The 15,645-nt window shown below is 54.6% G+C and overlaps 1 protein-coding gene across 1 annotated transcript in view; it reads right to left on the reverse strand.

The window, feature by feature from the left end:
- large1 (LARGE xylosyl- and glucuronyltransferase 1) overlaps positions 1–15,645 on the reverse strand; it is a 215,447-nt gene that overhangs the window by 36,867 nt on the left and 162,935 nt on the right. The window contains exons 9-10 of the mRNA XM_064963116.1: positions 14,940–15,065; positions 10,687–10,842 (exon numbers count right to left, since the gene is read on the reverse strand). Of these exons, the coding sequence (XP_064819188.1) occupies positions 10,687–10,842; positions 14,940–15,065 (282 nt within the window). The remainder of the gene's footprint in view (positions 1–10,686; positions 10,843–14,939; positions 15,066–15,645) is intronic.

The raw sequence follows: 15,645 nt of genomic DNA on the forward strand, positions 1-15,645 counted from the left end.
GGGAACTAGACATGGAGCTGGGAGGGATACAGGGGACTAGACATGGAGCTGGGAGGGATACAGGGGACTAGACATGGAGCTGGGAGGGATACAGGGGACTAGACATGGAGCTGGGAGGGATACAGGGGACTAGACATGGAGCTGGGCTGGGATACAGGGAACTAGACATGGAGCTGGGAGGGATACAGGGACTAGACATGGAGCTGGGAGGGATACAGGGGACTAGACATGGAGCTGGGAGGGATACAGGGGACTAGACATGGAGCTGGGAGGGATACAGGGAACTAGACATGGAGCTGGGAGGGATACAGGGGGCTAGACATGGAGCTGGACTGGGAGGGATACAGGGAACTAGACATGGAGCTGGGAGGGATACAGGGACTAGACATGGAGCTGGGAGGGATACAGGGGACTAGACATGGAGCTGGGCTGGGATACAGGGAACTAGACATGGAGCTGGGAGGGATACAGGGACTAGACATGGAGCTGGGAGGGATACAGGGAACTAGATATGGAGCTGGGCTGGGATACAGGGAACTAGACATGGAGCTGGGCTGGGATACAGGGAACTAGACATGGAGCTGGGAGGGATACAGGGGACTAGACATGGAGCTGGGAGGGATACAGGGAACTAGACATGGAGCTGGGAGGGATACAGGGAACTAGACATGGAGCTGGGAGAGATACAGGGAACTAGACATGGAGCTGGGAGGGATACAGGGAACTAGACATGGAGCTGGGAGGGATACAGGGAACTAGACATGGAGCTGGGAGGGATACAGGGGACTAGACATGGAGCTGGGAGGGATACAGGGAACTAGACATGGAGCTGGGAGAGATACAGGGAACTAGACATGGAGCTGGGAGGGATACAGGGAACTAGACATGGAGCTTGGAGGGATACAGGGAACTAGACATGGAGCTGGGTGGGATACAGGGAACTAGACATGGAGCTGGGAGGGATACAGGGAACTAGACATGGAGCTGGACTGGGAGGGATACAGGGAACTAGACATGGAGCTGGGAGGGATACAGGGAACTAGACATGGAGCTGGGAGGGATACAGGGGACTAGACATGGAGCTGGGAGGGATACAGGGAACTAGACATGGAGCTGGGAGGGATACAGGGAACTAGACATGGAGCTGGGAGGGATACAGGGAACTAGACATGGAGCTGGGAGGGATACAGGGAACTAGACATGGAGCTGGGAGGGATACAGGGGACTAGACATGGAGCTGGGAGGGATACAGGGAACTAGACATGGAGCTGGGAGGGATACAGGGAACTAGACATGGAGCTGGGAGGGATACAGGGAACTAGACATGGAGCTGGGAGGGATACAGGGAACTAGACATGGAGCTGGGAGGGATACAGGGGACTAGACATGGAGCTGGGAGGGATACAGGGAACTAGACATGGAGCTGGGAGGGATACAGGGAACTAGACATGGAGCTGGGAGGGATACAGGGAACTAGACATGGAGCTGGGAGGGATACAGGGGACTAGACATGGAGCTGGACTGGGAGGGATACAGGGGACTAGACATGGAGCTGGGAGGGATACAGGGGACTAGACATGGAGCTGGGAGGGATACAGGGAACTAGACATGGAGCTGGACTGGGAGGGATACAGGGAACTAGACATGGAGCTGGGAGGGATACAGGGAACTAGACATGGAGCTGGGAGGGATACAGGGAACTAGACATGGAGCTGGGAGGGATACAGGGAACTAGACATGGAGCTGGGAGGGATACAGGGGACTAGACATGGAGCTGGGAGGGATACAGGGAACTAGACATGGAGCTGGGAGGGATACAGGGAACTAGACATGGAGCTGGGAGGGATACAGGGGACTAGACATGGAGCTGGGAGGGATACAGGGAACTAGACATGGAGCTGGACTGGGAGGGATACAGGGAACTAGACATGGAGCTGGGAGGGATACAGGGAACTAGACATGGAGCTGGGAGGGATACAGGGAACTAGACATGGAGCTGGGAGGGATACAGGGGACTAGACATGGAGCTGGGAGGGATACAGGGAACTAGACATGGAGCTGGACTGGGAGGGATACAGGGAACTAGACATGGAGCTGGGAGGGATACAGGGGACTAGACATGGAGCTGGGAGGGATACAGGGTACTAGACATGGAGCTGGGAGGGATACAGGGAACTAGACATGGAGCTGGACTGGGAGGGATACAGGGGACTAGACATGGAGCTGGACTGGGAGGGATACAGGGAACTAGACATGGAGCTGGGAGGGATACAGGGGACTAGACATGGAGCTGGGAGGGATACAGGGAACTAGACATGGAGCTGGAAAGGGAGGGATACAGGGAACTAGACATGGAGCTGGGAGGGATACAGGGAACTAGACATGGAGCTGGGAGGGATACAGGGAACTAGACATGGAGCTGGGAGGGATACAGGGGACTAGACATGGAGCTGGGAGGGACACAGGGAACTAGACATGGAGCTGGACTGGGAGGGATACAGGGAACTAGACATGGAGCTGGGAGGGATACAGGGGACTAGACATGGAGCTGGGAGGGATACAGGGTACTAGACATGGAGCTGGGAGGGATACAGGGAACTAGACATGGAGCTGGACTGGGAGGGATACAGGGGACTAGACATGGAGCTGGACTGGGAGGGATACAGGGAACTAGACATGGAGCTGGGAGGGATACAGGGAACTAGACATGGAGCTGGACTGGGAGGGATACAGGGAACTAGACATGGAGCTGGACTGGGAGGGATACAGGGAACTAGACATGGAGCTGGGAGGGATACAGGGAACTAGACATGGAGCTGGGAGGGATACAGGGAACTAGACATGGAGCTGGGAGGGATACAGGGAACTAGACATGGAGCTGGGAGGGATACAGGGGACTAGACATGGAGCTGGGAGGGATACAGGGAACTAGACATGGAGCTGGGAGGGATACAGGGACCTAGACATGGAGCTGGGAGGGATACAGGGAACTAGACATGGAGCTGGACTGGGAGGGATACAGGGGACTAGACATGGAGCTGGGAGGGATACAGGGGACTAGACATGGAGCTGGGAGGGATACAGGGGACTAGACATGGAGCTGGACTGGATACAGGGAACTAGACATGGAGCTGGGAGGGATACAGGGAACTAGACATGGAGCTGGGAGGGATACAGGGAACTAGACATGGAGCTGGGAGGGATACAGGGAACTAGACATGGAGCTGGGAGGGATACAGGGAACTAGACATGGAGCTGGGAGGGATACAGGGAACTAGACATGGAGCTGGGAGGGATACAGGGGACTAGACATGGTGCTGGGAGGGATACAGGGAACTAGACATGGAGCTGGACTGGGATACAGGGAACTAGACATGGAGCTGGGAGGGATACAGGGAACTAGACATGGAGCTGGACTGGGAGGGATACAGGGAACTAGACATGGAGCTGGGAGGGATACAGGGGACTAGACATGGAGCTGGGAGGGATACAGGGAACTAGACATGGAGCTGGGAGGGATACAGGGAACTAGACATGGAGCTGGGAGGGATACAGGGGACTAGACATGGAGCTGGACTGGGAGGGATACAGGGGACTAGACATGGAGCTGGGAGGGATACAGGGAACTAGACATGGAGCTGGGAGGGATACAGGGAACTAGACATGGAGCTGGGAGGGATACAGGGAACTAGACATGGAGCTGGGAGGGATACAGGGAACTAGACATGGAGCTGGGAGGGATACAGGGAACTAGACATGGAGCTGGACTGGGAGGGATACAGGGAACTAGACATGGAGCTGGACTGGGAGGGATACAGGGAACTAGACATGGAGCTGGGAGGGATACAGGGAACTAGACATGGAGCTGGGAGGGATACAGGGGACTAGACATGGAGCTGGGAGGGATACAGGGAACTAGACATGGAGCTGGGAGGGATACAGGGAACTAGACATGGAGCTGGGAGGGATACAGGGGACTAGACATGGAGCTGGACTGGGAGGGATACAGGGGACTAGACATGGAGCTGGGAGGGATACAGGGAACTAGACATGGAGCTGGGAGGGATACAGGGGACTAGACATGGAGCTGGGAGGGATACAGGGAACTAGACATGGAGCTGGACTGGATACAGGGAACTAGACATGGAGCTGGGAGGGATACAGGGAACTAGACATGGAGCTGGGAGGGATACAGGGAACTAGACATGGAGCTGGGAGGGATACAGGGAACTAGACATGGAGCTGGGAGGGATACAGGGGACTAGACATGGTGCTGGGAGGGATACAGGGAACTAGACATGGAGCTGGACTGGGATACAGGGAACTAGACATGGAGCTGGGAGGGATACAGGGAACTAGACATGGAGCTGGACTGGGAGGGATACAGGGAACTAGACATGGAGCTGGGAGGGATACAGGGAACTAGACATGGAGCTGGGAGGGATACAGGGGACTAGACATGGAGCTGGGAGGGATACAGGGAACTAGACATGGAGCTGGGAGGGATACAGGGAACTAGACATGGAGCTGGGAGGGATACAGGGAACTAGACATGGAGCTGGACTGGGAGGGATACAGGGAACTAGACATGGAGCTGGGAGGGATACAGGGAACTAGACATGGAGCTGGGAGGGATACAGGGAACTAGACATGGAGCTGGGAGGGATACAGGGAACTAGACATGGAGCTGGGAGGGATACAGGGAACTAGACATGGAGCTGGGTGGGATACAGGGAACTAGACATGGAGCTGGGAGGGCTACAGGGAACTAGACATGGAGCTGGGAGGGATACAGGGAACTAGACATGGAGCTGGACTGGGAGGGATACAGGGAACTAGACATGGAGCTGGGAGGGATACAGGGAACTAGACATGGAGCTGGGAGGGATACAGGGAACTAGACATGGAGCTGGGAGGGATACAGGGAACTAGACATGGAGCTGGGAGGGATACAGGGAACTAGACATGGAGCTGGGAGGGATACAGGGGACTAGACATGGAGCTGGACTGGGAGGGATACAGGGAACTAGACATGGAGCTGGACTGGGATACAGGGAACTAGACATGGAGCTGGGAGGGATACAGGGAACTAGACATGGAGCTGGGAGGGATACAGGGGACTAGACATGGAGCTGGGAGGGATACAGGGAACTAGACATGTAGCTGGGAGGGATACAGGGAACTAGACATGGAGCTGGGAGGGATACAGGGAACTAGACATGGAGCTGGGAGGGATACAGGGGACTAGACATGGAGCGGGGAGGGATACAGGGACCTAGACATGGAGCTGGGAGGGATACAGGGACCTAGACATGGAGCTGGGAGGGATACAGGGAACTAGACATGGAGCTGGACTGGGAGGGATACAGGGGACTAGACATGGAGCTGGGAGGGATACAGGGGACTAGACATGGAGCTGGGAGGGATACAGGGGACTAGACATGGAGCTGGACTGGATACAGGGAACTAGACATGGAGCTGGGAGGGATACAGGGAACTAGACATGGAGCTGGGAGGGATACAGGGAACTAGACATGGAGCTGGGAGGGATACAGGGAACTAGACATGGAGCTGGGAGGGATACAGGGAACTAGACATGGAGCTGGGAGGGATACAGGGAACTAGACATGGAGCTGGGAGGGATACAGGGGACTAGACATGGTGCTGGGAGGGATACAGGGAACTAGACATGGAGCTGGACTGGGATACAGGGAACTAGACATGGAGCTGGGAGGGATACAGGGAACTAGACATGGAGCTGGACTGGGAGGGATACAGGGAACTAGACATGGAGCTGGGAGGGATACAGGGGACTAGACATGGAGCTGGGAGGGATACAGGGAACTAGACATGGAGCTGGGAGGGATACAGGGAACTAGACATGGAGCTGGACTGGGATACAGGGAACTAGACATGGAGCTGGGAGGGATACAGGGGACTAGACATGGAGCTGGACTGGGAGGGATACAGGGGACTAGACATGGAGCTGGGAGGGATACAGGGAACTAGACATGGAGCTGGGAGGGATACAGGGAACTAGACATGGAGCTGGGAGGGATACAGGGGACTAGACATGGAGCTGGGAGGGATACAGGGAACTAGACATGTAGCTGGGAGGGATACAGGGAACTAGACATGGAGCTGGGAGGGATACAGGGAACTAGACATGGAGCTGGGAGGGATACAGGGGACTAGACATGGAGCTGGGAGGGATACAGGGAACTAGACATGGAGCTGGGAGGGATACAGGGACCTAGACATGGAGCTGGGAGGGATACAGGGAACTAGACATGGAGCTGGACTGGGAGGGATACAGGGGACTAGACATGGAGCTGGGAGGGATACAGGGGACTAGACATGGAGCTGGGAGGGATACAGGGGACTAGACATGGAGCTGGACTGGATACAGGGAACTAGACATGGAGCTGGGAGGGATACAGGGAACTAGACATGGAGCTGGGAGGGATACAGGGAACTAGACATGGAGCTGGGAGGGATACAGGGAACTAGACATGGAGCTGGGAGGGATACAGGGAACTAGACATGGAGCTGGGAGGGATACAGGGAACTAGACATGGAGCTGGGAGGGATACAGGGGACTAGACATGGTGCTGGGAGGGATACAGGGAACTAGACATGGAGCTGGACTGGGATACAGGGAACTAGACATGGAGCTGGGAGGGATACAGGGAACTAGACATGGAGCTGGACTGGGAGGGATACAGGGAACTAGACATGGAGCTGGGAGGGATACAGGGGACTAGACATGGAGCTGGGAGGGATACAGGGAACTAGACATGGAGCTGGGAGGGATACAGGGAACTAGACATGGAGCTGGACTGGGATACAGGGAACTAGACATGGAGCTGGGAGGGATACAGGGGACTAGACATGGAGCTGGACTGGGAGGGATACAGGGGACTAGACATGGAGCTGGGAGGGATACAGGGAACTAGACATGGAGCTGGGAGGGATACAGGGAACTAGACATGGAGCTGGGAGGGATACAGGGAACTAGACATGGAGCTGGGAGGGATACAGGGAACTAGACATGGAGCTGGACTGGGAGGGATACAGGGAACTAGACATGGAGCTGGACTGGGAGGGATACAGGGAACTAGACATGGAGCTGGGAGGGATACAGGGAACTAGACATGGAGCTGGGAGGGATACAGGGGACTAGACATGGAGCTGGGAGGGATACAGGGAACTAGACATGGAGCTGGGAGGGATACAGGGAACTAGACATGGAGCTGGGAGGGATACAGGGGACTAGACATGGAGCTGGACTGGATACAGGGAACTAGACATGGAGCTGGGAGGGATACAGGGAACTAGACATGGAGCTGGGAGGGATACAGGGAACTAGACATGGAGCTGGGAGGGATACAGGGAACTAGACATGGAGCTGGGAGGGATACAGGGAACTAGACATGGAGCTGGGAGGGATACAGGGAACTAGACATGGAGCTGGGAGGGATACAGGGGACTAGACATGGTGCTGGGAGGGATACAGGGAACTAGACATGGAGCTGGACTGGGATACAGGGAACTAGACATGGAGCTGGGAGGGATACAGGGAACTAGACATGGAGCTGGACTGGGAGGGATACAGGGAACTAGACATGGAGCTGGGAGGGATACAGGGGACTAGACATGGAGCTGGGAGGGATACAGGGAACTAGACATGGAGCTGGGAGGGATACAGGGAACTAGACATGGAGCTGGACTGGGATACAGGGAACTAGACATGGAGTTGGGAGGGATACAGGGGACTAGACATGGAGCTGGACTGGGAGGGATACAGGGGACTAGACATGGAGCTGGGAGGGATACAGGGAACTAGACATGGAGCTGGGAGGGATACAGGGAACTAGACATGGAGCTGGGAGGGATACAGGGAACTAGACATGGAGCTGGGAGGGATACAGGGAACTAGACATGGAGCTGGACTGGGAGGGATACAGGGAACTAGACATGGAGCTGGACTGGGAGGGATACAGGGAACTAGACATGGAGCTGGGAGGGATACAGGGAACTAGACATGGAGCTGGGAGGGATACAGGGGACTAGACATGGAGCTGGGAGGGATACAGGGAACTAGACATGGAGCTGGACTGGATACAGGGAACTAGACATGGAGCTGGGAGGGATACAGGGAACTAGACATGGAGCTGGGAGGGATACAGGGAACTAGACATGGAGCTGGGAGGGATACAGGGAACTAGACATGGAGCTGGGAGGGATACAGGGGACTAGACATGGTGCTGGGAGGGATACAGGGAACTAGACATGGAGCTGGACTGGGATACAGGGAACTAGACATGGAGCTGGGAGGGATACAGGGAACTAGACATGGAGCTGGACTGGGAGGGATACAGGTAACTAGACATGGAGCTGGGAGGGATACAGGGAACTAGACATGGAGCTGGGAGGGATACAGGGGACTAGACATGGAGCTGGGAGGGATACAGGGAACTAGACATGGAGCTGGGAGGGATACAGGGAACTAGACATGGAGCTGGGAGGGATACAGGGAACTAGACATGGAGCTGGACTGGGAGGGATACAGGGAACTAGACATGGAGCTGGGAGGGATACAGGGAACTAGACATGGAGCTGGGAGGGATACAGGGAACTAGACATGGAGCTGGGAGGGATACAGGGAACTAGACATGGAGCTGGGAGGGATACAGGGAACTAGACATGGAGCTGGGTGGGATACAGGGAACTAGACATGGAGCTGGGAGGGATACAGGGAACTAGACATGGAGCTGGGAGGGATACAGGGAACTAGACATGGAGCTGGACTGGGAGGGATACAGGGAACTAGACATGGAGCTGGGAGGGATACAGGGAACTAGACATGGAGCTGGGAGGGATACAGGGAACTAGACATGGAGCTGGGAGGGATACAGGGAACTAGACATGGAGCTGGGAGGGATACAGGGAACTAGACATGGAGCTGGGAGGGATACAGGGGACTAGACATGGAGCTGGACTGGGAGGGATACAGGGAACTAGACATGGAGCTGGACTGGGATACAGGGAACTAGACATGGAGCTGGGAGGGATACAGGGAACTAGACATGGAGCTGGGAGGGATACAGGGGACTAGACATGGAGCTGGGAGGGATACAGGGAACTAGACATGTAGCTGGGAGGGATACAGGGAACTAGACATGGAGCTGGGAGGGATACAGGGAACTAGACATGGAGCTGGGAGGGATACAGGGGACTAGACATGGAGCTGGACTGGGAGGGATACAGGGAACTAGACATGGAGCTGGACTGGGATACAGGGAACTAGACATGGAGCTGGGAGGGATACAGGGAACTAGACATGGAGCTGGGAGGGATACAGGGGACTAGACATGGAGCTGGGAGGGATACAGGGGACTAGACATGTAGCTGGGAGGGATACAGGGAACTAGACATGTAGCTGGGAGGGATACAGGGGACTAGACATGGAGCTGGACTGGGATACAGGGAACTAGACATGGAGCTGGGAGGGATACAGGGAACTAGACAAGGAGCTGGACTGGGATACAGGGAACTAGACATGGAGCTGGGAGGGATACAGGGAACTAGACATGGAGCTGGGAGGGATACAGGGAACTAGACATGGAGCTGGGAGGGATACAGGGAACTAGACATGGAGCTGGACTGGGATACAGGGAACTAGACATGGAGCTGGGAGGGATACAGGGAACTAGACATGGAGCTGGACTGGGATACAGGGAACTAGACATGGAGCTGGGAGGGATACAGGGAACTAGACATGGAGCTGGGAGGGATACAGGGAACTAGACATGGAGCTGGACTGGGATACAGGGAACTAGACATGGAGCTGGGAGGGATACAGGGAACTAGACATGGAGCTGGACTGGGATACAGGGAACTAGACATGGAGCTGGGAGGGATACAGGGAACTAGACATGGAGCTGGGAGGGATACAGGGAACTAGACATGGAGCTGGACTGGGATACAGGGAACTAGACATGGAGCTGGGAGGGATACAGGGAACTAGACATGGAGCTGGGAGGGATACAGGGAACTAGACATGGAGCTGGGAGGGATACAGGGAACTAGACATGGAGCTGGGAGGGATACAGGGAACTAGACATGGAGCTGGGAGGGATACAGGGAACTAGACATGGAGCTGGGAGGGATACAGGGAACTAGACATGGAGCTGAGAGGGATACAGGGAACTAGACATGGAGCTGGGAGGGATACAGGGAACTAGACATGGAGCTGGACTGGGAGGGATACAGGGAACTAGACATGGAGCTGGGAGGGATACAGGGAACTAGACATGGAGCTGGACTGGGAGGGATACAGGGGACTAGACATGGAGCTGGGAGGGATACAGGGAACTAGACATGGAGCTGGGAGGGATACAGGGAACTAGACATGGAGCTGGGATGGATACAGGGAACTAGACATGGAGCTGGACTGGACTGTATTTAAACTGACTCTAGATCAGTATAGTTCCACATACGTCTTCACTGTTGTGGTCTGTCTCGCTGGGGCAGAACCTACCTTCTCAGGGCTGTATTTAAACTGACTCTAGATCAGTATCGGTGGACCTACGTTTTCACTGTTGTGGTCTGTCTCGCTGGGGCAGAACCTACCTTCTCAGGGCTGTATTTAAACTGACTCTAGATCAGTATCGGTGGACCTACGTCTTCACTGTTGTGGTCTGTCTCGCTGGGGCAGCCGAAGAGTTCTCGTCTCAGAAGGTTCCCGTCGTACTCCAGGAAGGTGAGGTACAGGTTCCGGAAGAATTCCACATGCTTGTTCTTCACTCTCAGCTTCTTAGGAGAGTTCCAATGGATCACCTGTAGGGGAGGAGGGGGAGGGAGGAAGGGAGGGGGGGGGGGCATGGGGGCGAGGGAGGGAGGAAGGGAGGGGGGGGGGCATGGGGGCGAGGGAGGGAGGAAGGGAGGGGGCGAGGGAGGGGGGGGAGGGGGAAAGGAGGGAGGGGGAGGGAGGGAGGGGGAGGAGGGAGGGAGGGGGAGGGGAGGGAGGAGGAGGGAGGAAGAGAGTGAGGCAGGAAGAGGGAGAGGGAGGGAGGGGAGAGGGAGGGAGGGGAGAGGGAGGGGGGGGGAAGGGAGGGAGGGAGGGGGAAGGGAGGGAGGGAGGGGGAGGGGGGGAAGGGAGGGAGGGAGGGAGGGGGGGAGGGAGGAAGGGGGAGCGAGGGGGAGGGAGGGGGAAGGGGGAGCGAGGGGGGGGGGAGGGGGAAGGGGGAGAGAGGGAGGGAGGAAGGGGGAGGGAGAGGGAGGGAGGAAGGGGGACGGGGGAAGGGAGGAGAGAGGGAGGAAGGGGGAGAGAGGAAGGGAGGAGAGAGGGAGGGAGGAAGAGATGCGAGAGGGATGGAGGAAGAGAGGAGGGAGGGAGGAAGGGGGGAGGGAGGGAGGAGAGAGGGGGAGAGAGGGAGGGGGAGAGAGAGAGGGGGAGAGAGGGAGGGAGGAAGAGAGGAGAGGAGGGAGGAAGAGGGAAAGAAAGAGAGGCATAGAGTGAGATGGTTAGATAGAGGTTCCTGAAAGTGCCTGTTCTTCACAACAAGTTCCAATGAATCACTTGTAGTGGGGGAGAGAGAAGGAGGGGGACAGAGAGACAGAGAGACAGATGACAGGCCAGTCAGAGAGACAGAAAGAGATGACAGGCCAGTCAGAGAGACAGAAAGAGATGACAGGCCAGTCAGAGAGACAGATGACAGGCCAGTCAGAGAGACAGAGAGAGATGACAGGCCAGTCAGAGACAGAGAGAGATGACAGGCCAGTCAGAGAGACAGATGACAGGCCAGTCAGAGAGACAGAAAGAGATGACAGGCCAGTCAGAGAGACAGAGAGAGATGACAGGCCAGACAGAGAGACAGAGATGACAGGCCAGTCAGAGAGACAGAGACATGACAGGCCAGTCAGAGAGACAGAGAGAGATGACAGGCCAGTCAGAGAGACAGAAAGAGATGACAGGCCAGTCAGAGAGACAAAAAGAGATGACAGGCCAGTCAGAGAGACAGAAAGAGATGACAGGCCAGTCAGAGAGACAGAGAGAGATGACAGGCCAGTCAGAGAGACAGAGAGAGATGACAGGCCAGTCAGAGAGACAGCAAGATGACAGGCCAGTCAGAGAGACAGAGAGAGATGACAGGCCAGTCAGAGAGACAGAGAGAGATGACAGGCCAGTCAGAGAGACAGAAAGAGATGACAGGCCAGTCAGAGAGACAGAGAGATGACAGGCCAGTCAGAGAGACAGAGAGAGATGACAGGCCAGTCAGAGAGACAGAGAGAGATGACAGGCCAGTCAGAGAGACAGAGAGAGATGACAGGCCAGTCAGAGAGACAGAGAGAGATGACAGGCCAGACAGAGAGAGATGACAGGCCAGTCAGAGAGACATGACAGGCCAGTCAGAGAGACAGAGAGAGATGACAGGCCAGTCAGAGAGACAGAAAGAGATGACAGGCCAGTCAGAGAGACAGAAAGAGATGACAGGCCAGTCAGAGAGACAGAAAGAGATGACAGGCCAGTCAGAGAGACAGAGAGAGATGACAGGCCAGTCAGAGAGACAGAAAGAGATGACAGGCCAGTCAGAGAGACGGAAAGAGATGACAGGCCAGTCAGAGAGACGGAAAGAGATGACAGGCCAGTCAGAGAGACAGAAAGAGATGACATGCCAGTCAGAGAGACAGAAAGAGATGACAGGCCAGTCAGAGAGACAGAGAGAGATGACAGGCCAGTCAGAGAGACAGAGAGAGATGACAGGCCAGACAGAGAGACATGACAGGCCAGTCAGAGAGACAGAGAGAGATGACAGGCCAGTCAGAGAGACAGAAAGAGATGACAGGCCAGTCAGAGAGACAGAAAGAGATGACAGGCCAGTCAGAGAGACAGAAAGAGATGACATGCCAGTCAGAGAGACAGAAAGAGATGACAGGCCAGTCAGAGAGACAGAGAGAGATGACAGGCCAGTCAGAGAGACAGAGAGAGATGACAGGCCAGTCAGAGAGACAGAAAGAGATGACAGGCCAGTCAGAGAGACAGAAAGAGATGACAGGCCAGTCAGAGAGACAGAGAGAGATGACAGGCCAGTCAGAGAGACAGAGAGAGATGACAGGCCAGTCAGAGAGACAGAGAGAGATGACAGGCCAGTCAGAGAGACAGAAAGAGATGACAGGCCAGTCAGAGAGACAGAGAGAGATGACAGGCCAGTCAGAGAGACAGAGAGAGAGATGACAGGCCAGTCAGAGAGACAGAGAGAGATGACAGGCCAGACAGAGAGAGATGACAGGCCAGTCAGAGAGACAGAGAGATGACAGGCCAGTCAGAGAGACATGACAGGCCAGTCAGAGAGACAGAGAGAGATGACAGGCCAGTCAGAGAGACAGAAAGAGATGACAGGCCAGTCAGAGAGACAAAAAGAGATGACAGGCCAGTCAGAGAGACAGAAAGAGATGACAGGCCAGTCAGAGAGACAGAGAGAGATGACAGGCCAGTCAGAGAGACAGAGAGAGATGACAGGCCAGTCAGAGAGACAGAGAGAGATGACAGGCCAGTCAGAGAGACAGAAAGAGATGACAGGCCAGTCAGAGAGACAGAAAGAGATGACAGGCCAGTCAGAGAGACAGAAAGAGATGACAGGCCAGTCAGAGAGAGATGACAGGCCAGTCAGAGAGACAGAAAGAGATGACAGACCAGTCAGAGAGACATGACAGGCCAGTCAGAGAGACAGAGAGAGATGACAGGCCAGTCAGAGAGACAGAGAGAGATGACAGGCCAGTCAGAGAGACAGAGAGATGACAGGCCAGACAGAGAGACAGAGAGAGATGACAGGCCAGTCAGAGAGACAGAGAGATGACAGGCCAGTCAGAGAGACATGACAGGCCAGTCAGAGAGACAGAGAGAGATGACAGGCCAGTCAGAGAGACAGAAAGAGATGACAGGCCAGTCAGAGAGACAGAAAGAGATGACAGGCCAGTCAGAGAGACAGAAAGAGATGACAGGCCAGTCAGAGAGACAGAAAGAGATGACAGGCCAGTCAGAGAGACAGAGAGAGATGACAGGCCAGTCAGAGAGACAGAGAGAGATGACAGGCCAGTCAGAGAGACAGAGAGAGATGACAGGCCAGTCAGAGAGACAGAAAGAGATGACAGACCAGTCAGAGAGACATGACAGGCCAGTCAGAGAGACAGAGAGAGATGACAGGCCAGTCAGAGAGACATAAAGAGATGACAGGCCAGTCAGAGAGACAGAAAGAGATGACAGGCCAGTCAGAGAGACAGAGAGAGATGACAGGCCAGTCAGAGAGACAGAAAGAGATGACAGGCCACTCAGAGAGACAGAGAGAGATGACAGGCCAGTCAGAGAGACAGAGAGAGATGACAGGCCACTCAGAGAGACAGACAGAGATGACAGGCCAGACAGAGAGACATGACAAGCCAGTCAGAGAGACAGAGAGAGATGACAGGCCAGACAGAGAGACAGAGATGACAGGCCAGTCAGAGAGCCAGAGAGAGATGACAGGCCACTCAGAGAGCCAGAGAGAGATGACAGGCCACTCAGAGAGACAGAAAGAGATGACAGGCCAGACAGAGAAACAGAGAGAGATGACAGGCCAGTCAGAGAGACAGAGAGAGATGACAGGCCAGACAGAGAGACAGAGAGAGATGACAGGCCAGTCAGAGAGACAGAGAGAGATGACAGGCCAGTCAGAGAGACAGAGAGAGATGACAGGCCAGTCAGAGAGACAGAGAGAGATGACAGGCCAGTCAGAGAGAGTAGAAGCATCTGGAAGGAGCAGGGGGCATGATGCCGACATTACTCTGCTGTCACACACACACACACACACACACACACACACACACGCACACACACACAACGGACAAAGAGGGTGTGTGGAAACAGCTGCCATCTGTGTGTGAGATGCTCAACTCACCTTGAGGTCTGAAACATCCTTGTAGCACTTCTCAGAGCGGGTGTGGTCTGACAGCTGAACGTTCCAGAAGCAGGGCAGCTGGTGAACCAGGAAGGGGTTCTGTTTGATCACGGCGTTGAAGATGTCCTGCAGACACACACACAGATCAGACCTTAGAGTACATAACAGATAGAGTTCAGACCTTAGTGTAGATAACAGATAGAGAGATCAGACCTTAGTGTAGATAACAGATAGAGAGATCAGACCTTAGTGTAGATAACAGATAGAGAGATCAGACCTTAGTGTAGATAACAGACAAAAAGATCAGACCTTAGTGTAGATAACAGATAGAGACCAGACCTTAGTGTAGATAACAGATAGAGAGATTGGACCTTAGTGTAGATAAAAGATAGAGACTAGACCTTACAGATCAGTCCTTAGTGTAGATAACAGAAACAGAGACCAGACCTTACAGATCAGACCTTAGTGTAGATAACAGATAGAGACCAGACCTTACAGATCAGACCTTAGTGTAAGATAACAGATAGAGACCAGACCTCACAGACCATAGGTGAAATAGACACTGTCTTGGCACCGTTGTGGAAATTCATACCGATAGAGACTTTGTCATTTCTTCAAACAATCATCTTTATTCATTATCGATTAATTATGCCAATAATGAGACGAGTCAAGCCACCACTCTGGACTGTTGGGCCGATCAGCCAAA

This window comes from Oncorhynchus masou, unplaced genomic scaffold, assembly GCF_036934945.1.
Source record: "Oncorhynchus masou masou isolate Uvic2021 unplaced genomic scaffold, UVic_Omas_1.1 unplaced_scaffold_679, whole genome shotgun sequence".
NCBI lineage: Eukaryota > Metazoa > Chordata > Actinopteri > Salmoniformes > Salmonidae > Oncorhynchus > Oncorhynchus masou.